The 26,131-nt window shown below is 40.4% G+C and overlaps 1 protein-coding gene across 1 annotated transcript in view; it reads left to right on the top strand.

The window, feature by feature from the left end:
- The first annotated feature begins 207 nt into the window (after positions 1 to 207).
- Positions 208 to 26,131, top strand: part of PHLPP1 (PH domain and leucine rich repeat protein phosphatase 1) — a 213,197-nt gene continuing 187,273 nt past the window's right edge. Inside the window, exon 1 of the mRNA XM_079943241.1 lies at positions 208 to 1,958. Coding sequence (XP_079799367.1) covers positions 446 to 1,958 — 1,513 coding nt within the window. The 5' untranslated portion in view covers positions 208 to 445. The remainder of the gene's footprint in view (positions 1,959 to 26,131) is intronic.

The following is a 26,131-nucleotide window of genomic DNA, read 5'->3' as shown; positions in this document are numbered from 1 at the left end:
CCTCTTCCGCCTGGAATGCCGTCATGCAGGTGATGCATATTCATGAGGCCCGCCGAGGAGCTCCCGCCCTGCCTGTCTCCCGCCTTCCCGCTGCCGGCGCGTGATTAATATTCAATGAGCCCAGCTACGCGGCGGGTTCGCCGGGGTGAGGCGGGGGAGTGGGCGGGGCCTGCGCTCGGCGCCCGCGACCCAGGCGGGGAGGGCGTGTGTGTGTGTGTGTTTGGTGGGGGGGCGGTGGCGGCCAAGCGGGCGGGCGCACGGGATGGAACACCGAGACACCGACGGAATGCTTCGACTTGCCACATAATCCCCTGGAACGGCCGTGCCGAACGCCATTGGCTTCTCCCTTCTCCCCGCGCCGCCGCCGTCTCCCACCTTCGCCTCCCCGCCTCTCTCTCTGCCCGCTGTCTCCGGAGCTGGGGGGGAAGCGCGAAGCCCCACTGCAATGGAGCCCGCCGCCGCGACTACGGCGCAGCGACTCCCAGAGACCAGCAGGGAGGACCGAGCTCCGGCTCCGGCGGCGGCTGCAGCGGCGGCCGCGGCCGCGGCGGCTCTGGCGGCGGCAGTCGGGGGCGGCCGGAGCCCGGAGCCCGCGCTGACCCCGGCGGCCCCCAGCGGCGGGGCGCGGGAAGAGGCCCCCGGCGAGGCGCAGCTGGGGTTGTTGCCGGGTCGGCCGGGAGGCACGGGTCGCAGGAGGAGGCGCGGCGCCCCCCAGCCCACCGCTGGCGGGGCTGCCCCGGTGCCCGGGGCCAGCGGTTGCGCCAACTCCCTGCTGCTGAGGAGAGGGCGGCTGAAGAGGAATCTGTCCGCGGCCGCCGCCGCCGCCTCGTCGTCCTCGTCCTCGTCGTCGTCCGCCGCTGCCGCCTCGCACTCCCCCGGCGCCACCGGCCTCACCGCCTCCTGCTCGGCCTCGGCTTCGCTGTGCACCCGGAGCCTGGACAGGAAGACGCTGCTCCTGAAGCACCGGCAGATGCTCCAGCTGCAGCCGTCGGACCGGGACTGGGTGCGGCACCAGCTCGAGCGGGGCTGCGTGCACGTCTTCGACCGCCACATGGCCTCGACCTACCTGCGCCCGGTGCTGTGCACGCTGGACACCACGGCGGGCGAGGTGGCCGCCCGCCTGCTGCAGGTGGGCTACAAGGGCGGCGGCGTGGTAAAGGTGCTGGGCAAGGGGCACCCCGACGCCGGTCCCCGGCTCCCGCCCGCCGAGCCGCGGGACTCGGAGCCGCCACCCGGGAGGAGCGGACTGGCCGCCGTCGGGGGGCCGCAGCGCCCTCCTCCCGCCGACCTGCCGCTGCCCGGCGCCCCGGACGGGTGGGCGCTCCGCGCCTCCCGCGCCAGCCCCGCGCCCTCAGACTCCAGCCTGGGCGAACCGGGCGCCCCGCGGCTCCTGGACGGTGCGGCCGCGGGCCCAGCCTCCGACACCGAGAGCTTCAGCCTGAGCCCTAGCGCCGAGAGCGTGTCGGACCGGTTGGACCCCTACAGCAGCGGCGGCGGCTGCTCGTCGTCGTCCGAGGAGCTGGAGGCTGACCTGGCCCCGGCCCGGCCCCCGACGGGGGCTCCGGGACAGCCCCGCCTGCCCCGGCTTGGAGCGGGCGCCCGGCCGTCATCCCCGACGGCCTCCCCGCCTCCGCCGCAGCCGAAAGCCCTGAGGGGCGTCGAGGGCCCAGGCGGCGCCGCCCGCGATCAGCCTCGGGAGGAGAAGGCGGCGGCAGCAGCGGCCCTCGGCCGCCCCCCGTCGACCCAGGATGGGAACGGGGCGACCGCGGAGCAGGCGCCTCTACCGCCCACCCTGTACGTGCAGCTCCACGGAGAGACCACCCGGCGCCTGGAGGCGGACGAGAAGCCGTTGCAGATCCAAAATGACTACCTCTTCCACCTGGGCTTTGGGGAGTTGTGGAGGGTGCAGGAGGAAGGCATGGACTCGGAGATCGGCTGCCTCATCCGCTTCTATGCAGGTAAGGAGATCACCTGCACTTTGACGCGTGCGGAATAAGCACTTCCAGGTCCCGAGAAATGTTTGGCCACCCCGAGAGTCAGCGCGGGTCCTCGGGAGTCTGTTACTTCTCTACAGCTTTCAAGTACGATCTGTGTGATACTAAATTGAGCAGTTTTAAAATCCGCGAGCTTTTGTCATTCTTGGGGGCTCCGAGGTTGGGAAGCAAGCTGGGAGAGGTGGCAGGGCCACCAGGAAGCACAGGGAGCAGGCACTCCTGAAAGAAGCAGTGGTGTCTTTAACAGTGAAGTGCTGCCTTTCGGACGTCTGTTCACCGGTTTGTTGGGTTTGAGGCAGTTTGGGATTTCAGGTAAACATCACGTGCACGTGATACCTACAGAGGAAAATGACCTTGAGAAATGCGCTGGAACACCCGCCCTCCGTCTCACTGTCGGCGGCCTGCCCTTCCAGCCCGGGAGCTCGCTCCACATCAGCTGGTGCTACTCGTTTGCCCACTTAGTCCTCGATGGAACCCAGCAGCTGCGGTCCTCTTTAGCGATACTTTTCCTCAGCGCTTTTTGGCTTTATTTCAGTTTCCTCTGTAAGTTTGTCTTGCGTCAAAAGTGGTTTTGCGTATTTCTTTCTCTCAGTTTCTTACTTCTAGCCTTTATAGCCAGAACTGCCCATTGCGATGTGACTTGCAATAGGGATATATAGGAATCACAGTACGACTTGAGGGTGATCGAAAATCTTCCTCATTTTTTTTTCATTTCTAGGTTAAAGGTCTTAAAAGGAGAGTTAAATCTTCCCCAGATTTACTAAAGTACTAAATTACTTCCCCACCTAGGTTGTATGTGGTGGTGGAAAAATAATCACACTTGTAATTTCATTAATCTGTAGCCATTCTTTCTAACTTAATATGTTTTTGGTCCAGCCTGTGTCCCAGTAGCAGTTTAGTCGGTTTGAATGAAGAAATTACTCACACATTGAGATATGCAAAACTGGTAGCATTCCTGGTGAGATGTTCCTTTACGTTTAATTTAAGTTTTTCTGTAATTCAAGTGGATTTCTGATGGATTTTTGCCTCGTAAAGAAAACCATATCATAATACAATAGCATTTGTAGTATCTGAAGATAATATCCCAACCGGATGACAAGCCTTTGAAAGCTTATGGCCTAGAAAATAGGTGATTTTTTTTTTCATGTGGGAGCAACAGCTATATCATTTTCTCCTGTGGCTCATGTAATTTGTAAAATACTGTTATTTTACAAAAGCAGTAAATGGTAATCACACTTGGAATGAGAATATTTTCTTAACATGAGAATGATAAATGCCCTTATAACCAACCAATTACATTGAAGGAAATATATATAAAGCAAGGGATATGTTAAATAAGCAGTATTGGACATATTTCGTATGGAAAGAGTTCTGCATCCTTTCTTTTTCTCATGACTGAATTGTTGATCACGATAAATGTCCATGGGAAGGGTTTTAGGTGTCCTAGTCATGACATTTAAATCTTTGATTCCCCTTGATTGTCTCTTCACGTGTGTCTAAAATGTTCTAAGTGGGTGATATATAGGTTTTTAAAAAAAACTTATCAGTATAAAGGTGACAAATTATCTTTCTGGTAAATCGCAAATTTCTGGTGTGCTCATTTTAATCTTTTTGTTTCGTTCCTTATGAAAAGCAGGAATTGTTGCTTCATTCTGAACTTATTTGCTTTATTTCTATATGCACAGTATAAATACATATATACGTCTGTGAATATGCTTGTAAAAGTAACTAATTAAATGAGGAAGCCATACAGAGCATCCAACCTGTTCTTGAATACGAAGCTGGTATGCAGGTGTCCTAGAAGGAAGATGCCTGATTGTTATAAAGATATAACAGTCTTTACAAAGATATTATAAAGATGTTATAAAGATGTCTAACTGCTTATTTTATAGCAAGTTGAGCTTATGTTAAGCCTAAGAACATGGCAAACGTCTGTGTTGATATTCATTTGCCATAGAACAAAATTTACTATATAGTGAGTCCACTTGAACTTTTGCAAGGAAGTTTAGTTACTGATGAACAAAAGGGCCTTGTTATAAGGTGGTCTCACTCATCACCGGAACATTATCAGGACTTCACATGTAGCGCAGGTTTGCACCAAGCTGGAGGAGATTCCTAGAAGTTACCCCTGTGCTGCAGTGGAATGTAGGACACCCAACAGGAAAGTGGCATGTTTTGGTAGTAATTCTTTTCCATAAGAAGAGAGTTACGTTTGTTTTATATGAGATCCTTTGAGGGTGTGTTTTCCACCACATTCGTTTTTATAATGTTACATGTAACTTACTCTTAAATTTATTGCTGTGTATCTTTTTGTTTATCTGTGTATGTGGAGTTGAGGATAGACTAGGAAATTGCTTTTGAAGGCTTTTGAATATTTTCCTATATTTAAATTGAGCTCGTTATCTGTTGTTTATCTAGTTTATCTGTTTATAACTGGAGAAGTTCTTGTCCAGTGGAGAACTTTCATTCTCTTGAGGTCACCTTTCAGTTGAATTTTAGTATTTATAACCTGGCCTAAGTTATTCTTAAAAGACTTTGAAAGCCATTTGTGGTTGCTTTGAATATTTACATATTTATTTAGGTAAAGTAAAATGGAATCTTTAATGAGCTAAAAGGCTTTGGACAAAAAGGTACTATCTAATTACAGAGTCGTTGAGAAAAACTTAGTTTGAAAATTGTTGCTCCTCCGAAGCAACCATTCTCTTAGCTAACTTTAAATAAGAAAAAATTTAATTATGGCTCTATCTGAAGTAACTTGTGTGAAGTATTAAGTATATTAGATACATTAACATTTAATTTTCCTTTAAGATCAGCCATCTTAAATTTTACCTGAGAGTAATTTTAGGTGAAAAAAAATTCAAGAATTAGGTTACTCGACATAGGTTACAGACTTAAAAACGTTAATGAGGTTATGTTTTGGACTCCCTGGGGGCGTCTGAGTCATTAATCAAGGGCAGTGTTAAACTATATTTTTAATATTTTTGACTCACTTCTACTGCCTTTTAGCTTTAGTCATCTGGCTGTTTCAGTTTAAATTGTAATAGTGGGAAATGATGTTGATGGAATGGAGACTGCACCCACTGTGGCTCGTGAATCTTGGACAAGATATTTTTATGTTTGACTTTTTGGGATTGCTCAGGAGAACGGACTCCTTACCCGCTCATATTTCTTCTCTTTTTCTCTTCTGGGATGATCAAATCTTACATGGTTTCCTACGTGGAAACCAAGAAGGGGTGTTTCGGCATTAAGCTGTAATATTGACGAGAAGTCTCTTATTACTATAATTACAGCAGTATTGAGTAACGTGGTATGAACATGTGACACCAGTGTGTGCTTAAGCAGTCCTTTTAAGAACAAAGGGTTTAATTTTATTTTTGTCGCTTTTTGTATTTAAATTTTATACTTGTTTTTGATGTAAAGTGAGTGCTGTCTTGTCCTTCATAACTGTGGTTTGATAACATCTATTAATATGTTGGTTTTATTATCTTCAAAAATCTTAAAGAGCTTTCACATAAATTATCTCATTTGTCCTTTCGGAAACATTATTAGGGAGGAGTGGGTGTCAATCCTCTTTTCAGATAAACTGATGCATAGTTTTGATTCTTGCTTGTGGTTTTTCAGTTCTTGGCAGAGCTGAGAAGAGAGAGCATGCATATTCTGTTTTACAATTCATATTACTTTCCATGAATTGAAGTTGAATTTCATTTACACTTGAATTTTTCACTTGGTTAAAAGCATTCCGAAAATATTCTATTTTTGTTGGTAATGAGGTGATATTATCCTCTAGGCCAAAGTGGTATTCCTTGTGAAATTTGGTTGGTTCTGTTTCTATCATGCTGCCTTTAACATAAAGAAGCAAGACTGGCAAATAAGTGGACAATACAGAAAGAGTACGAAAGTGTTCTAAATATTCTGATTGTAAATAGTCTTACATGCATTTAAGTTGGCATGAAATAAAGTTCACCTAATGATTCTTTTTTTTCTTACACACGCCTCATTTGTTAAACTGTAAATCTTCATTGGGTATAGAGCATTATTAACACTTTATCTGAAAAGTGGATAAGTTTTGAGGGTAGCGGTGTGACATTTCAGTTCCTTTAAAACATAGCTTTACTTGTAAAGTATCAAAAATAGCTATCATGAAAGGTTTGCATAAACCTTTCATCTTAAAGTAAACTTATTTGTACTTTAGTGATCAGTAGTGCTCTATTGATGTCACCATGCTGTTCATTTTTTATAATTCATATGTTATATAGAGTTAGAGAGTAAGCTACTCTGTCTGTTTTTATAGTTATTCCTTAAATGGTGTTTTTTTTATGCTTATTGAAATAATTATAGGGAGAGGAGATGAGTGTAAATGAGTTTATGAAGTTTCTGGGTGAAAGTTCTATCTTTTTGTGGCTATAAGATTGTTAAAACAGCCACCTTAAATGACTGGTTATCCCAAGATTCTTATTATTTTTTAAAGAGTAAGGTGTTTTTGATTCTCTTTATAGAATGCTGAATTTGATTTCTTGGTAACATAACATTCATTAATGTTGTATATGGTCCAAGGCTAGTATAATACTTGGCATTTTAGTTTAAACATTTGTTGAATTGAATTTGCGGAATTTTGTTAAGCAGCTGGTGGTGTATGTCCTGAATCTTCAGCCTTCCTTCCTGTTAGGGTCCCCAGGGGTTGTGTTAAACACACATACACACAGAGGCATTTCTCCCATGGCAGAAGGTTTTAGATGTGCCACACACTGTTAATATCTTCTGTTTTCCGTGAGTGAAGCTCTATGTGGATTTTGAGAGAGTTCTCTCTCAAAGGTTTCTTAGAGTTAACAGGTGTTTTTTTTTCCCCCCTTTTCAAAGGCATCTCTTACCTAAAGTTTAAGATGAATTTAATGAGACATCTGTCAAATGAGGCGTTTTAGATTTAATGATTTTGTTATGTGCCAGGGTTGAACACGGTTCAGTCTATCTGGACAGGAGAAGGGTTTAATTGTACTGTGAAAGTCGAGAAAAGCCACTCAATAGAAAAGCTTTTCCTTTAAAGACGCCTGGCATTTTGAAAAAGAGAAAAAGATGTTATCAAAATGTCCAAAATAGTCTGGGAAAGTGAAGGCTTTTTTTAAAAGTCCCACTTTCTAAAACCCACTCCACCCCTTGATCACAGGCATCTGGTACAACACTGGTAATGAGGGGTTTTGAATCTACCTTCATGTCCCTCTGCTTCTTGGGCAAACTCTTTTTAATACTTACCTTTGGTTTTCTAAAGATAGTATAATTCAAACAAAACAAAATCGACCATTTGGATTCTTTAGACATATTAGGTATTTATAACCTAAGTCTCTGTGATGGGTTGTGTTTGGATTTGTTATGAAACTTTAACTCTAGGCTTAGGAAAATTTTGATAAACTGAAACTCAAGGGTTGGAAAGAATAGACTTTAATGGTACTTTGATTAAAGAACATTAGGATATTTGGTTAACTATGAAACAGCAGCTCTTTCAAGTTGTGTGATAATCGTACTTTAGAATCAAGAATAACAGTTACCGGGTTGCTGAAGTATAATTACATGTTGATTTAGAGATGGAATGGTTTTGTTATATATATAATATATATGCCGAATATTCCTTTTAATATGTTAAGTGAAACAAAGCATAACCATCCCATAATGCCACATTCATGCTGAAATAATTGTTTCCCTGTTGTATTTTTACATTTGAGATTGCTTTAATAGGTTGTAAAATGTATTTAATGATAGAGTGTCTTATTAAGGTACTAGTCCAATGACCTTTGAGTTTGGAACCTAGAAGTTCTCTTGGAAATGGAGTGAAATACTCTATTTGTAGGTTGTACATATTCTGTGAGTTTGTAAATGTCAATACTTTAGCAAAAAAAAAAAAGATCCAGAATTTATGACATGTATTTTCTCAAATGAAGCTTGCTAGAAGTAAATTAGTCTCATTTCCAGTTATGTGAAAGCATTCAGTTGAAGACTGAATAAAATTTGAAATAATTTGGTTTTGGACCATTTCAATTAATGAATGAAAAAATCTAATTCGAAATTTGAGATACTTTGAATTGGTTGATTTTGTTTTAGTTTTTTCCCCTGCATTCTTTTCAGGCAGGAAGAGTTTTGAATTTGTTGCTGTCTAGTTCTACTGACTCATACATCTGATGATGAAGAGCAGGTGGAGAGTGAATCTTTTCAGATGTCTGCCTTCATTAATAATATGTTAGGATGCTTGGCGCCTTCTTTTCAAATACGAGGCGTGTTTTTAAATATAGCAAGAGAAAGTATGAACTGTATTTGTTTTCACTGTCTATTTAATAATTATCTGGATTTCACAATCAGTTCACTCCTGACACATGGTCCAAAGAGCGAAATTTTATGCGTAGAACCAGTTTTTGACCTTTTTGTCATGTATGAGAAATATATTCCTATGGAATTCTTTCTTTGTTCCCATGCATATGTTTTGAGAGCTTTTGGCTATACTTTAGCACTTGAAGGGGTACTCCATCTTATGGTTTTTGAGTTTGGCTGATGTATCCTGGGGTCAGGTGAAAGTAACTTTGCAATTTAAAGAAATGGGTCTGAGAGTTGGGAAAGTTGGTATGACTTTGGGCATTCATTTTAACTTATCCTCGGCTTTGATTTCCTCATCAGTAAAATGATGAGCTTGGAGTAGAATAAGTCTAAAATCTCTTCCAACTCTTAACATTCTGGGGCTTCATTAGAGAGCCTGTTCTTCAAATTAGGACTAAATGTTGTAGTTGTTTTAAGTTCTGTACGACCTATCCATGGGTTTAAAAACAGCCAAATCCCCAGCTTTTTGTCATGGAGAAAGGAACAGGCTTGGACCTAATACACACAAGTCAGCCTAAGGTTGCCAGCCAAAGAAGAATACCTTTTTGGAGTCGATTAGGACTAATGATGGAATAGATAGTGTTTGATTACCCTCTCCTTGCCAGCTCTACTCTTCAAAGTAGAATTCAGCACACTAGAGATGAATTTAAAGAAATACATCCTCTTAAAAGTTGAAGTAAGGGCTTCCCTGGTGGCGCAGTGGTTGAGAGTCCGCCTGCTGATGCAGGGGACACGGGTTCGTGCCCCGGTCCGGGAAGATCCCACATGCCGCAGAGCGGCTGGGCCCGTGAGCCGTGGCCGCTGGGCCTGCGTGTCCAGAGCCTGTGCTCCACAACGGGAGAGGCCACAACAGTGAGAGGCCCGCGTACTGCAAAAAAAAAAAAAAAAAAAAAAGTTGAAGTAAAATTCTGTTCTTAAGTTGACTTGTAAAGTAAGATACTTTTATAATCCAGTTTATAAACTTTACTGTAGTGATAACTCTGTATTTGAGGGATCCAGATATGGGAAATTTAATGGTTCATTAGCTTTAATTCATGGTGAGCTGTATGTGCCTATCTACTTGTGCCTAGAGTCAGTAGGAGAAAAAGCACATAAAAATTTTTTTGTGTGTTATTTTTGATTAGATCATAGAGTTTAGGATTCTGTAGAGATCCTAACATCTGTATTTTTATAGATGAGGAAAGCAAGCCCTGTAGAGGTTGAGTGTCTGGTCCAAGATCGGTGATAAACTCAGTCTCAGAATTAGGAATAACACCCAGGATTTTGATTATATCTGTCTAGTGTTCTTTTTTATCCCACACTGAATTTATATACTTACTATCTTTGGATTCTCCTTTATTTAGTATTCAAAATGAAAGTTTAAAAAATTGAGTGCGCTTCACACATTTGGTGCTTTCTCAATTACTTCAAGGTGTTTCTAGTTTCTTTTCATTCTAATCAGTGCTTATGAGAGGTTACATATCACTTTGACAGATTATGGGCGGGTTTCTAATGGAACAGTTGGATATTTTAATTGCAGAGAGGGAAATTAGATTTCATCAGTGATGTTACCCTTTGGGGGTTTTATGATAGAACTTTAAAGTTGACAGATGGTTGACTGAAAAGAGTTACAGTGCCAGAAAATCAGAAAATCAATGGTTATTTGTCTTATTTGTCCAGTCCTTTAAAGTTGAAATTGTTAGAAGAATGGAAATTTGCAAAACCACTGAATTTTAAAAAAATATTTGGAAGAAAAATTTAAGAATAGATCTTGAAAAAAAAATCCCATTCAGACGTGTTCATTAAAAAGATTCAGTATTCATAATATTTTTTATTTCACTTTTTTTAAGAAAAACGTATCTTCTCACAATTAAATGCACTTAGTTTATTTAGGTACGCATACACAGCCCTACTTTTATGTGATATAAATTGAAACAACTTAGTTCAGTAATCTTTGGGCTTTTGCCGTTTGCTGGTTTTGGAAGTCTGTATCATGAAATCTGGTACTGCTTTGAATATCTTTGAGAGAGGGAGAGAAATGTCCTGCTCCTGTTAGCAAAAAGACAGTTTGTGAATATTGGTAGGGGTGGGAGAGAGATTTCCTTTTATATTAGGTTCCATTTTAATTTAATCATTTACCTTAAGTAAAAGTTTTATATGGAAATTAATCTATGGAGTCAATTAATTCCTCAAAGATGACTTCAGTTTTTACTATGAGGAAGGGAACTTGTAAAGTGCAGAAGTACAAATGGGTAAAAATACATTGCATCTGGCATATGGAATATGTACTCTAGCTGCTGAAGCAGAAAAGAAATTTCTCTTGATGGTCTCTGAGAGAGGTAGTATGGCTGGGGGTAGCTGATGTGCAGGTTTATGTAATAAATTGAATCTCTCCTTCTGGAAAGAAGTAAACATCACTGTAGTTGGAGGAGACGCACTCTCTTCCTTACACACATCCCACACATGCGTACATGATACACTCACACATGCATGCCCACATGTTCTCCACTGAGTGCTGAGGTAGGATGTAATGGGAGGTGGTAGCAGGTGGGTAGGGTAAACAGTCTTGGGGGGGAAAGTCTCAATTTAAAAAAAATTATAGTTCTTAATTACGTAGATCATTTTTTTTTCACATTTTAATTGGTAACTTATTTCTCCCATGAATGGCCTGTTCCTATCCCTTGCCCATTTTTTTAGTTTGATATTTGCCTTTTTCCTACTGGCTTATAGATTTGTTTTGGGGGCATATATCTAGGGAAACTAGCTTTGTTTTGTAAGTCACTATTTTCTTCATCCATTTGCACTTTTATGTCAGTCTTTTCCTCTAGGTAGTCAGGGTTCTGTGTCATGCTTAGGAAGTCTTCCCCCTCAAGATTTAAAAGAAATTTCCCATATTTTCCTGTGGTATATTATAGTTTTATTTGTATGTTAAAAATTTTAATCTATCTGTTGTTTAAGAAAGATAGGAACGGGGCTTCCCTGGTGGCGCAGTGGTTAAGAATCCGCCTGCCAATGCGGGGGGACACGGGTTCCAGCCCTGGCCCGGGAAGATCCCACATGCCGCGGAGCAACTAAGCCCGTGCCACAACTACTGAGCCTGAGCTCTAGAGCCAGCGAGCCACAACTACTGAGCCCACGTGCCACAACTACTGAAGTCTGTGCGCCTAGAGCCCGTTCTCCACAACAAGAGAAGCCACCGCAGTGAGAAGCCCGAGCACCGCAACGAAGAGTAGACCCTGCTCACTGCAACTGGAGAAAGCCCGCTTGCAGCAACGAAGACCCAACACAGCCATAAGTAAATAAATAAATAAATAAATAGATTTATTTTTAAGAAAAGAAAGACAGGAAGTAGGAAAGAACAAATTGCCCCCACACTTTTTATTCGATAATTGAGTATTTCTTTAGTGACTTAAACTGTCACTTTTCCTCAGTTTATGCCTTTTTTAAAAAACTGATAGGCATTTATTTCATCCTTCCTAAAAGTGCTTTATAAATATTAACTCATTTAATCCTCATAACAACCCTATGAGGCAGGTAATGTTACCACCCCAGGGTTACAGATAGGGAAACTGAGTTACAGAGCATTTTAGTACCTTGTGTGGATTTGTCAAGCGAGCAAGGTTCAGGTAGAGTGCAAGCCCCAGCATTTGCTGCCAGAGTTAACTAGTGTGTAAAGCTTGCTTTGCTGAATGTGGAAAACTTGTCCTTGATAACCTTCTGGGGCCAGTTTGGGCAGATCAGCATTTGGGAAGCATGGACTTTGAAGTACTTGAGGCTGGAACCTGCATTCTGGCTGTGCCCCTGAGCCCAGAGCTCTACCTCCCTCTTTCCTTCTCTGTGGAAATAGGCAGTACCTGTGAGCCACACAGCATTGTTGAGAAGATCAAATGAGATGAGGGAAAGTGCCTAGGACAGCAGGACTCGGTGTAAACCAGGCCCTGGTCTTAGGATGCAGAGAGCACTGATGGAGGATCTAGGACCTAGATTTGACTGTGGGCTGCTTCTTTACTTGACGGGAAACCTATAATGAACCCTGTAATCTCTTTAAGCCTCATTTATTAGAGAGATTTTTAAAAAATCCATCTCAGAGAACTTTGTGAGGTTCAGATTTGGTGATATATGTGGAAGTGCTTTGTAAACTGTGAGATGTTATACAAATGTAGTGTGGTAGTGTTATTTTTAGCAATAGTAAATTGCCACAAATGTTAATTCGAGGTAATTAGGGCTCATTAAGGAAGATGGGATATGCTGTTGCTCAGTGACACTGGCAAACTATACACTTTCACTCACTCATTCATTCAATCCAGTAATTACTATGAGTACCTACTATATCAAAAGTACTTTTGATTCAAAGATGGCTAATTTTAATTTTCTAGGATCCCTTGAAATACTTATAGCTCTGAGGGCATGTTTGTGGAAACAAGCGAGCCAACATTTAGAATACAAAAGTGGAAAATGTTCTAATAGAGGCAGTGGGGTCCACAGATGACTATAGTAGCAGCAAAGGAGAGGCTCCTGACTCCACTGTGTGAATCCCGGGAAGGCCCTTGAGCCATCTTGAAGGACCAGAGGGAGTAGACTCTTGCCATGATTCTGGAATACTGAATTGTTTGAGGAACAGCCATAAATTACCAGTAGTTCAAAGTCCAGTCAGACTGAGTTTAGGATTAGTAATTCCACCTTAATCCTTTAAGATTTACCAACCCTTTCTATCTAGGCCTTTTTATCCGTTTGAATCATTGGGGCTTCATTTGGTATCATACTTTGTGAGGATCTAAGTTCTGGGTTAAGCAAATATTAATTTTGCTTTCTTGAAAAGAAAATGCAAATGTGCACATGCTCAAGGTTGCCCTGAAGCCTGGCAGGGGGCCTACAGTACACTTGAAAGACGTTCTCTTGTTTCTTTTTGTGAAGCCCGTGAGGGTTTTGCTTTCCTCGGATTTATAAAGTTTATGGGAAATGCTGTGTTCATCTTCTGGAGGCAGATACCTTCTTTTAGTTTAATGTCATGTAGACCAACCACATTAATGTAAAATTTGGAAGATGAGGAATTGGTCATAACCTGAGGGTATTCTTAATTTTTTAAAAATAAAATTCCATTTTTTTTGGTATAAATTTATTTATTTTATTTTTGGCTGCACTGGGTCTTCGTTGTTGCACGTGGGCTTTCTCTAGTTGCGACGAGCAGAGGCCACTCTTCGTTACGGTGCATGGGCTTCTTATTGCGGTGGCTTCTCTTGTTGCGGAGCACGGGCTCTAGGCTCGCAGGCTTCAGTGGTTGTGGCTCGCAGGCTCAGTAGTTGTGGCTCGTGGGCTCTAGAACGCAGGCTCAGTAGTTGTGGCACACAGGCTTAGTTGCTCCGTGGCATGTGAGATCTTCCTGGATCAGGGCTCTAACCCGTGTCCCCTGCATTGGCAGGCGGATTCTTAACCACTATGCCACCAGGGAAGCCCTGAGGGTATTATTTTTAACTTTGCCCATCTACTGTCTGGATCTTCATTGGTGAAGGACTTTTTTTTAAAAGCCTCTTGTGTGGACTAGGAGGAAACAAAACTCTTAAGTGTTCATATAAGCAAAAATAACTATTTTATCCATGGCTGTAAAATCTGGTAAGTTAAGTCTTTACTGATGGCCTGTTACAAATTTCTTTTGTTTTAAGTGGAAGGTAAATGTCTCTGTGATATATTGTCTCATGTAGTAATGTGAATGACGACACTGGAAAAGATCTTTATTTTGCTTTATATGTTAGTTTTAAAAGTATGATAAACACCCTGTTTTTAAAATAAGTTATGCAGATCCTGTCTGACTAAAATAAGTCATGCTTCTAATTCCAATGAAAATACTTCTAATTCAGACTAATCAACATTCAGGTTAATTACCTGCCGTTGTGTATTTTCCACTATCATTTGCACCTTTCTGCCCTCTGTGACAGATTTTTACAGAGACCTCAGTTAACTCATTAGAGCAGTATCAACACCCGACAAGCTGATTTTCATGGGGGATATTAACAGAAATGTTAACATCAATGTAGCCATAAGGAGAATAGTTAGCCCTTGTGATTATAAAGTAGACGCTAAAAATCCCTTGTAACTAAGTCGTAATAGAGACTTGGTGTTTTTAACCAGAATCTGAGTAGTATTGTCTCATTGATAAATACACAATGACAAAAGTTCTATAAACAAGTATCTTGGAACTGCTAAAGATAATGTCATTGTGAAGATACCACACAAAAGTCCATTTCTGAGAGGAGGGATCAAATTGTAGTCAGTACATTTGGAATGCTTGTTTTATATCTTGAATTGGCTTGCAGCTGCTAATAGAGAATTGGGAGTCGTCATTGCTTCCTGCTTCTGTAGATGTTCATAAGATCTCCCACCCCACCCCCAACCAAACAAAACGGTTGATAGCCTCTTGGTTCTAAGAAACTGATAGAGTAATGCAAGTGATATTAACCTCTAGATAATACTGATGGATAAAGGGAAGTGGTGGTGTTCACTTTTCTTGAAGGTACTGTCATAAGCACAACTATATATACCCCCTTGCCCGGTATCTTCTTTATCTTTTAGAAACGTTTGTAATACTGGAGTAGACTAAACCAGAGTTGTCGGTAGATAGTTACTACTTCAGAAGCTGGTGAATGTGATAATTGAAGTATTACCTGCTAGGGAATAGCTTTGCCAAGCTTCACAGGTGAAAAATGGGTGACAACGTCATGGATATCTCAGGGAGAGCATAGAATCAAAGCATTGGAAAGGACCAGGGGCATCTAGTCCAGTTTCTTACCTAGCGTAGAAATCTGTGCTTATCCAATCCTGATTGATGGTCGTCTGGCTTCTGCTTGTTGACTGCTTGCTGGATACATTATTCCAGGACAGCACTGAGTGGAGATCTTGCTACTTGAAATGTGATCTGTGGACCAGCATCGTTAGCATCTCTTTGGAGTGTGTTAGAAATGCAGACTCTCAGGGCTTCCCTGGTGGCACAGTGGTTGAGAATCCGCCTGCCGATGCAGGGGACACGGGTTCGTGCCCCGGTCCGGGAAGATCCCACATGCCGCTGAGCGGCTGGGCCCGTGAGCCATGGCCACTGAGCCTGCGCGTCCGGAGCCTGTGCTCCGCAATGGGAGAGGTCACAACAGTGAGAGGCCCGCGTACAGCTAAAAAAAAAAAAAAAAAATAGAAAAAGCAGAGTCTCAGTCCTCACTTCAGACTTACTGAATAATTGGCATTTTAACAAGATCCCTAGGTGATTCGTTTGCACAATACAGTTTAAGGAGTGCCAGTGTTGGATGAATCGGGAGGGGGAGAGATTACAGTTGGAGGAGGGAAACCATTAGGGGCTTGCATGGCTCAGTAAGATACTGAGGGCTGGAACTAGAGGAGTGGAGAGAGAAAAGCAGGCAGATGTAGATGTTATCCTAGGACTCAGCAGCTAATATTGAAGCTCAGAGATGACAAGTTTGCACTTTGAGTGATGGGAGAATTGTGGGTCAGTTCATGAAAGTAGGAAGCAAGAGGTTGTGTGTGGGTATCACTAATTAATTCAGTCAAGCTGGAGGACCAGGCATTCTAGTTAGGAGTTGGTGATGTGAGAATGAATGATGTGTCTCCTGCTCTTGATATTTACAAATATTTTGCAGTTGAGGATGAGTTTGAAATGGTAATACACTTTAAGCTGACAGTAATCATTTGTTTAGCTGGTAAATGGACCTGGCTCACCACCCAGCTTCCAGATCTCAGTGGACCCTTTTGCCTTCTACTGTTTATCAAATAAACAATTACAGTAAAACTTGAAATGCCTTAATGAAGGCATTTACAGAGTGCCAAGGGAACCCAGAAGCCTGACAAACCAATTCTCCCTGGAATGCTCTGGAAAGGCTTCCTGAGAAGGACTCCCTGTATGAATGGGGGACTAGCATTGCATGGAAAGGGCATGTCAGGAACTAAAGCGTGAATGAAAGGGCAGGATGTGCGTAGGAAATGGGGAGGAACTGGCGTGGTGAGGTGTTAGGTGATGAGATTAAAAGTGGTAGGAGATGAGGCTGAAAAGGAGATTGGGGCCAGATGATGAAAGGCCTCACCTGCTAAGGGCTTGATTTGATAAGCAGTGGGAGCTACTGAGCATTTTAAAGTGGGGAGTGACATGATTAGATCTGTGTTGTAGGGCATTAACCGGCAGCCAGCTGGAGGATGGGCTGGAGAGAGGCTGGAAACTTGGAGACTGCCTTAGTGGGGCATTTAGTAAACATTTAAAGCACTCTGTTAGGAGCTGGAGATCTAAGGAAAGAATGGCCTTGCCTCAGGGAGTTCAGCCTAGTAGGAGAGAAAGATATCATTGCAATATAGAGTCCCCTCCTTTGAGGTTTTGTAAGTGTGGTTGTTTACCAAGTAGGGAGTGAATCAACTCTGCTGCAGGTGGGGTAGGTGAGAGATGGTTTAGAATATTAGAAAGAGCAGGCCCAGCAGTAGGAGTGGATGGGATGGGCATTTCTGGCAGGGGGACCAAGGGCCTACCTGGAGTCTAGATGGGGGAGATCTAGACTAGGTCAGTGCAGATGAAGAACTGCAGATGTGGGAATTGTTCAGAATGTAGAATTCTTGGATCTTATCGAATGATTACATGTTGGGGGAGAAAGAGTACTTGAGGATTTATTATTCATTCCTGAAGTAATTTGAGTATGTCTTCCACATCAGGAAGTGTGTCACTATAATCCATGCCAGGGATATAGTGTGAACAAGAGCGACAGGGTTTTGTGTGTTAAGATGACTTGGAGGTTTCTAGTTTGGTTGACTCTGATCCCATCAACCAACATGCAGAATGCAGGAACAGGAATTGGCTTTAGTGGGAGGGGGAGAGATGGTGAGTTACATATTGGATGTGTTAAATTTAAGGTGCCTGAAAGACATCCAGGTATGTCTGAAGAACTCAGGGATTATCTATGTTTAGATAGTTGTTAAAGTCTTCGGATCGAATGAAATTGCGAGATTAAATGGGTTGAGTGAGGAGAGGGTTGAGGAAGCAACTCTGAGGACTGCCTGTATTTAAAAAGTGGTGGTAGTGGATTATGTTGAGTGAAAGAATTCAGGTGTAAAAGAGAGACACTATATGACATTTTTATGAAGGTCAGTTAACAGGCAAAACTAATTTTTGGTGACAGATCATAATAGTTGTTACCTTTCAGGGGGGTTATCGATGGGAAAGGCTTGAGCCATCTGCTGTTGATAATGTTATTTGCATTTTTCTGGGTTTTATTTTCCTAGGTATATGCATACACAAAAATTTATTGACTGTACACTTAAGGTTTATGTGCTGTACTAGATGTAAGTTATACCTCAGAAGAAAGAAGGGATACGGTTGTGAAGGAAGAAACTTGAACATTGTTTTTTTGTATCCTGAAGGGAAAGAGAGAGGGGAGAGGCTAAGGGTGATGGATGAATGGATGGGGGAAAGTAAACAAGGGAAAGTCCTGGAAGAAATAAGATGGGAGGAATCAGGAACACCCAGTGGAGTTAACCGTGGGCGGGAAGAGGGCCACCTGTTTCTTTGAGACTGTTTGGAACGGCTAGTAAAGATAAAGATTCATTTAACTGACACTCAGGAAGTTGGGCCTCGGTTTTGTTAGCGAGAAGGTAAGGAGAAGCCAAGTCTCAATATTTACTGTAATATGCTTTTTCTTGAGTGAATCAATCAGCTACTCATAGTTTATACCCTCTTTGGGGAATTTATGACTGTGATTTCAGTCTACACTGAATTTTCTGTAGGGTGATCCTCTCTTAACTGTGGTAACGCATCTGCATCTTACTGCGTGGGAAGGGGAGGGGGGATAGTAAACAAGAGCTGGCGGAAATGATTGCCAGACTCAGGTTTGCAGGTTTGGCTGCGCTTGGCAATGGGCAGGTTTGTTTTGATGGCACAGTTTGGGTTCCCTCCTCCCAATCTCTGAGTGTGTCTTTGGGGCAGGGGTTGGGGAGTGGGGTTGGGATGTGTAGGTGTGGAGACATGATGCTCAAAAACCTTCAGAAAAGTTGCAACTTTGACAAAGCTGGCATCGTACCTTCCATTATGTCCTGTTTCCTTTCTGTTTAAAAATCACTTACGGAGTAATAAAACTCCTGAGATAGTTTTATTTTTTTTCTCATGGCCTACTACTGATACTTGCAGACATAAAAGCTGGTTCTAAAGAATGTGCTTTCCGTTCCTAGATTGTCAGATTGACTTGTGGCTTGAATCTGTTTATAAAGTGAGCATGAAGACATGATAAATTATAAGTTTAGGTAGATATAAATCAGATTGTATAGGGGACAATTATTCTTAAATAAGAAATACTGTTAAGAAACCATGTTAAACCTATCATTTTTCCTCTTGTTAGTTGTAGTAAGTGTTGAATTTCTGTTTTGTGCTCAGTACGGGGCTAGATGCTGAAATTTCAAATTGTGGTTATTGAAACAAATGAAAAACACAGTTAGGTTGTTCTGAAGAATATAATCGCCCCAATATTTACTGAAGTATCTAGATCATCTCATTATGTTATATTCCAGTTACAAAGTTGGTTTCTGTAAATTTTTAATAAAGATGTTTTGGGGAATAAGATAGAAAGTCTTGAGAAAGAAACATAATTGTTAACTCTTCATGTCAAACATGGTGAATTGCCCAACAGCAAACTCCCTGAGGTAGGGAGCCCAGCATGTTTAAAGACCTGGAGGAGGGGCTCCTGTGAGCATAGTGTAGGGAGTGTGAGTATCACGAGGCAGGGCTGGAGAAATAGGGTCAGATCGTGGGTGCGTGTGCCGAGTTCTGCCAAGTTCAGAGTGCTTTGGTCATCATAGTTCCTCCCCAACCCCCCTCCCCCTTAAATACAAGACAGGTAGATATGCACTCTTGGTTGTGTCTGGCTGTAAGGGCCTTATAGGCTACAGTTAGTGTTTTGGAATGGATTTTAAGAATAATAGGAAACCATTCCATTGAGTTATCAAACATCATTTAGGTTTGTCTCTTTCAAGGTCAGGTGCCATGACTATCATTTTATAACTTCCTTTCATCTTATCAGTAAGAAGGATAAAGGCAGGGTAAAAGTAACCCTGTCTTTTCTATATTTGCTAAGCCTTCTCTTCTGGACACCTAAATAGCCACTTCTCTGTTCTTCCTGTGTACACTCCCCCCATGTGCTTTCTTCATCTTTCTTACTTTCCCTGGCCACCCAGGGCTACACAGTCTCTGCACTGGGAACCCAAGATGCTCCCAAATTACATGGGGCCATGGTCTGATAATGAAGGCATAGCCTTTTTTTTTTTTTTTTTTAACTCGTCTTGCATTAATTTTTACAGAAAGCTTTATTTTACCCTCTTTTTGTTCCACCCCGACCCACTTGTTTTCCCTTTCTTAGAAAAGAAAAATTAGTATCTCTCAGTGAGTGAGTATATAAACATTCCCTGTTGTACACTCTAACTTCCCTCAACTCACCCCAGTAGTTAAGCTGTGCTAAACATCAGGCATGTTTGATTGGGGAAATTAAAAAACCAATTCAGTGTGTTCTCTTGGCACTTTAGCAACAGACTTTCATTTTAATGAAAATGGGATACAGTATCCTGTTAGGTATACATTCAGTGAGATTATATCTGCTTAGGATTTCTTTTTCGTACACTTTTTATCCATAAGCGAGAGAGGTCCCGGGGTCATTTGTGTGCAAAGTCAATTATTTTTCAATTAAGGGCAGGTTAATTAGTTTCTCTATAGTTATTATTGAAGCTGTTATTCTGTGTTCTCCCTTTTCCCTCTCTTAGTCGTCGTCTTTTGAATCATTTTCCTACTTTTTATGAGATCAAGTGATAGTACATACACAGGAAAGATGTAAAACCAGTTCTTTATTTTAGGATTTTGTTGTCATTATAGAAAGTGTAAAAAAAAATTGAGAAGTAGGCAAAATAGTGTCATGACCTCCTGCCTACTCATTGCTCAGCATCAATAATCAGCCACCTACTCATGGCCATTCTTGTTTTACCTCGAGCCCCTTCTTCTGCCTAGATTACTTTGAAGCAAATACTAGACATCATATCTTTTCATTTGTTCATTTCACTAAACTTAAGTATCTCTAAAACATAAGCACTCTTTAAAAACAACCATGATACCGTGATTTTATTTAAAAAAAAATTAACGCTAATTCCCATTTTTCAACAGTGTTCAAATTTCCAGTTGTCTTAAATTTTTGTTTAAATTATGATCCAAATGTGGTTGATACCTTTGTGATTTTTTGTTTTTTGTCTTTTCAGTGTCTTTTCATTTTAGGTTTCCCTTCTCTCCCACCCTCCTCACCCCCCTTTCCCTTGCAATTTACTTGTTGAAGAAACCAGGTTATTTGTTCTGTAGTGTTTCATGTTGTCTGGATTTTTGTGACTACATTCCTGTGGTATTAACAGGAGTATGTTGAGGATTTGGATATATACTTTTGGGGTTTCTTTTTCCTTTTGAGTTTTGCTTAACATTTATGACCTTGATCAGGTGAGTTAAGTTGGATCATCTTTTGGAGGACTTAGAAAAGAGGTCCACAACTAATGCCATGTGTCACGTGTGGCTCACATGTGACCTGTTATGTTTGGTGACATGGTTTGAAATTTTTTCAAATTAATTGCCATCAGTTCAATATTTTAAAGTTTCCCATAAAAATCTAGATTTTTGTTTTTCTTCTTTTTTTTTTTAAATCAGAAGATCTAGATCTTTTAAATCAGAAGTCCTGGGCTTCTGCAGCGATGCCCACAGGTGTAGTGATGAGTGGTGGCAGCTCCCTCCCTGTCCTCTCCAAGGTACCCTGAGCGCTTCACTCATGTAGGTTTCCTGAAAGGGCTGGTTCATGTAGGTTTGTGAACCCTGACTTAGAGCAACAGGAATTACTTTTATCTGCATGGTCTCGCTTAAATTTTATTCATGATATTGATAGTTTACTTTTAATCTTTTGCTACATGTTTTACTGTAAGCTGGTGTTTGGGCTATTTTACTAACAATCCATGTTTATTCAGATAAAGGTCAGAGCACCAGCTGATGTTCCCATTGTACTTTGTATATCTATCAGAAGACTCGTTCAGTGCATTGTATTCTCATGCCCTGTGGAAATTGGTGTTCATAGTTTTAGAACCTAACAGAATGCTTGGCACATAGTTGGTACTCAGTAAATTCTTGTCGAATGAGTGAAGGAAGAAAGAACCAGTAAGTAAACTACCAGATAAAACATAGAAAAAAAAGAAAAAGAAATCATGTAATGCATATCCGAGTTTGAGTTTCAGTGGTATTTGTACCTCTGCTGCTTTCATTAGCATGTATTATCAGAAAGTGGCTGTAATTATGGTGTGTTATACTACACAATACAATTTAGAAATAACTTCTATATAGATAATAAGAGGTAAGTTGGGGATAGATTTCCTAACAAGAGATTTCAATTTATTTGTGCTGTGGAGAACAGACTAGCTGGGCTTTCCTATTTTGCCGTAAGAATTTGGAATTTAATTTCTCCTTTGGTTTGTGTCCTGTGTTAACAAGGACTTGTAGCAAGTGTGCAAAAGGAAAGTTCAGCATGGACAGCGCACACAGACTTGAGGATCCTTTAGGAGGTGTATCTGGCATAATTTGGTAAGGTTTTTAAACCTGGCATTTGAATAATAATTTAAAAAATACTGTTGTGTTTTATGGTTTAATAATCTTACTTAAGTTATACATCCTTTAAAAATTATAATTGAGGTTTTTGTCTCTTTCTTGGTCTGTGGTAAGCCTGCCTGAACTTTTCCTTGCTTACTGACAGACACCTTTTGTAAAAAGTGTGGGTGAGGTCACGTTCTGTACACTCAGACTCCAGGAGGATACTTAATTTATCAGGAGTAAAAGAACAGGAAAGAGTAATACATGTTACCCAGTAGCATGCTCTAGCACAGTCTAAATTCTTAGTACCTGGTGGTAATGTGTGAAAATGTAGTTTGGATGACCCCAAGCCATCAATAAACTGACCTTTCACTAAGAAATCTAGCTCATTTTGCTCATCTTTAATTGTGAACTGAAAGGAACAACTAACACTATTAAAAGTAAGGAGTTTCAGTTTTAAAGAGTCCTTCAGTGGTATTTGTGGGTGGTGAAAAGTGATAAACTCTTATTGAAAGTGTGTGGTATCTTCACATAGTGAGGTTGAGTATTACAGGGAAGTGCTGTAATACTGAAAGAAATTAGAGGGTTTTTCCTGTTAGATGATTTTAGTAAGAACAAACAACAACAATAATATCACCATCTTTTACGTACAGAGGTTTTACGTTTTTCAAAGCACTTTCAATATTGAAACGGTAATCACTGGATCAAATCTCTGAGACTTTCCCGATTAAAAGGAAAGTTCTTAATGTTACTGTTGTCCCTTTAAACTCCTGTGTTTTTTAATTAGTTACTGTTAGTAAATGTTAGCCAATGTTTCTTTTTTACATAAAGAAGAATCTTTACACTTCGGAGGAAAACTGTGGTTGAAATTGAAGATTTGAAACTGAAATCATATACTAATTTCAAATGAATTGAGTCAGAGACAGACTGTGAGAGGTGTTAAATCTAGACAGCTGACCACCGGTTTTATTCCCAGGCCCCAGGGGAGACTATGTGCATGCCTAATGGACTGCTTTATGTATCGATAATTGGAGGAACGTAGTTGGAAGAAAAACTAAATTTTTTGTAGTGAGGCCTCAGATGTTAGCACTTTCCTGCTGTTGTTAAATGGTTACTTTTTTTTAAAAACGCAACTTGATTTTCTTCTTCCTTTTCTACTTACTGCCTGTAACGGCCTTTGAAAATTGTAAGGTAAACATTATTTGAATGATGTGCTTAAATAACAATTAATTTAGTTTAATTTTGCCCAAATAATTTTAGCTTTGCAGTTTTTTTCTTTAAAAATAAAAATTTCTTGTAGCTGCTTCAAGCCTGAAGTTGAGAGTAGTATAAAGAACACCTGTGTAACTGTCTCCAGCCTTGTTGAAGCAGCTTTACTTTATTTGCTTCACATGTGATGTTTTAAAGATGTAAACCTGCGTACACCTCATGATGTCAGCAACCTGGCACATGCTTTGTGAGATTCATTCCTATATGTCGTACGTTTTAAAAAATTACTTATTATTTTTAAAATTGTTATTTATGTTTAACTTATAAAATTGTTTATTATTGTTATTTATTTAGTGGTGAGTTCAGATTTTAAAATATTGTTTGGTGGTGCATAGTGATGCAGTTTACTTTTGCATTTTGGTCTTAATGTAGCAACCTTGCTGAGATTTTGTTAGTTTTAGTATTTGTATGAATTGTTCTGTGTAGTCACCCATATCTCTTGGAAATGGTGGTATTATTTTGGGTCTTGTATGTGTAATTTCTTTTTCTTGTCACACTGGCTAGAACTTCTAATACAGTGCTGAAAGAAAGTGGTGATAGAAAACATTGAATTTTATTCTTTACTTTAAAGGGAATATGTTTTGTCATTTAATTTGATTTGTTTCTAGTTGATAAACTTTATAAGTGTTAAGAATGGTGTGAGAAGTTTTTAAAATCATGAAAGGCGTATTGATTTTACTGATTACTTTTCTGTAACCTAGGGATCTTACGGTGTTTTTTTGTTCCCCCTTTAATCTGTGGAATGTGATAAATTATATATTTAAATTTTTCTTATGTTAAGTGATCCATGCATTCTTGAGATTTAAAAAATTACCTTGCTGAATTCAATTAGCTAATATTTTATTTAGTAGTGTTTTATTTATGTTATACAAGTAGAATTGGCTTAAACTTCCTTTCTTGAACTGTTCTTCCCTGTTTTGGTTTTACTCAGAAGGTGAATGTTCCCACTTTTTTTTTTTTTCTGGAACAGTTTGTATAAGACCTGAGTTATCTGCTAGTTCCTTGAAGGTTTGGTAGAATTTGCTCAAACTTTCTGGACCTGGTAGCTTTTATAGTGGTGTTTCACTTTATCTAATGGTTATAGCTATATTGAGGTTTTCTAATTCTTCTGGAGTCAGTTTTGGGAAGATGCATTTTTCTAAAAAAACATTTGACATCTGTTTTTCAACATTATTGAAATCTCTATCACATTTTGCAGTGTGCCTTCTCTTTATTGTTGGTCTAACCATGGGTTTGTAAATACAATATTATTAGTGTTTTGAAAGAATCAGCATTTGGTTTTATTGAAACTTGTGTTCTTCCCCTCCCCCATATTTAATTAATGTATGCTCCTATTTTTAATTCCACTGATCAGTTTTTTAGAAGTTCTCTTTCCTTTTATTCCTAACTAAAGTCAGATGCTTAGCTTATTAATTTTCAGCCCTTCTTCTAAGACCATATTTTAGTCAGTTCAGGCTGCTATAACAAAGTACCATGGACTGGGTGGGTTATAAATAACAAAAATTTATTTCTCATGGTTCTGGAGACTAGAAGTCTCTGACCAGCGTGCCAGCGTGGTTGGGTTCTGGTAAGAACCATGTTGCAAGATATAGACTAGTGACTACTTCTTGTATCCTCATACATCTGAAGGGGAGAGGGAACTGTCTGGGTCACTTTCTATAAGGGCTAATCCCATCCAGGAGAGCTCTACGACCTCATGGCCTAATCATCTCTCAAAGGCCCCACCTCCTAATACCATCACATTGGGGATTAGGCTTCAACATAGGAATTTTGGGAGGACCTGTAACTGTCTATAGCAGATCATAAATATCTTTTAATACCGCTTCAGTGGCATCCCACAAATTTTGATATGAAGTGCATTAGTTTTCATTTGATATATAGTTAAGTTCTAAATATTTTGTAATTTTATTGTGCTTTTTTCTTTATGAATTATTTTGAAGGGCATTTCAGTGTTTTCAAATACATTAGAATTTAAAAAATCTAAATTGTATCATTTCTAATTTTTTGGCATAATTGTCAGAGAAAGTGCCTGTATGATACCGATTTTTTGGTATTTGTTGAGGTTGACTTTGTGCCCTGGTATGTTTTTATAATTGTTCCCTGTCTGCTTGAAAAGATATATTCTACTTGTTGGGTGTTGGGCTATAATATATGTTGTTAGATCACGCTTGTTATATCATTCAAATTTTCTGTAGCCTTACTAGTTTTTGACTGCTCAGTCTATCGAGAGTATGTAAAAATCTTTCTCAATAATTGTAAATTCATTAAATTCCCCCTTTAATTCTGTTGATATTTGCTTTATATATTTTGAGGCAATGTTGATAAATTGCAGGTAAATTCAGAATCTTAATCTCATTGACTGCATCTTTTTCTCGTTGTATAATGACTATTTTTGTTTCTAAAAGTGGCTTTTATCTTAATGGATATTTTGTTTGATATTAATGTGATTATATTAGCTTTCTGTTGTTAATATTTACTTCTTTTTTCTTTCTTCTATGTTCTTTCTGTATTGCTGCCTTCTAAACAGCATGTAGCAGGCTTAAAATTTAATCTGGTAGTCTGAAAATTCAGTCTATTTACATTTCGATCTATTTATTTAGTTTTAATTTTGTGCTCCCCCCATCTTTTTAGGTTTTGATTTTCTCTTGACAAGGATTTCTTTGGTTCTCATTTTACTTTTTGTTCATCTGGAAGTTTTATAATTTGCTTTATTATTTTAGTGATTATCTTAAAATATTTAACTTGAACATGTGACCTAAGAAGTTTGTAGTCACCATTTCTTCAGCATCCTCTCCTTAAAAACAAACAACAACAAAAAAATGGCTTTAGACTAACTTTTATAATTAACCCTTCTCCTGTCATAGGTGTTATTTTTACTAGTGTTTTTGTTCTTTCTTAACTTTTTATC

This window comes from Stenella coeruleoalba (genome assembly GCF_951394435.1).
Source record: "Stenella coeruleoalba genome assembly, chromosome: 14".
NCBI lineage: Eukaryota > Metazoa > Chordata > Mammalia > Artiodactyla > Delphinidae > Stenella > Stenella coeruleoalba.
The sequence above is the reverse complement of the archived record's forward strand: the minus strand, read 5'-3'. Positions and strand labels throughout refer to the sequence as shown.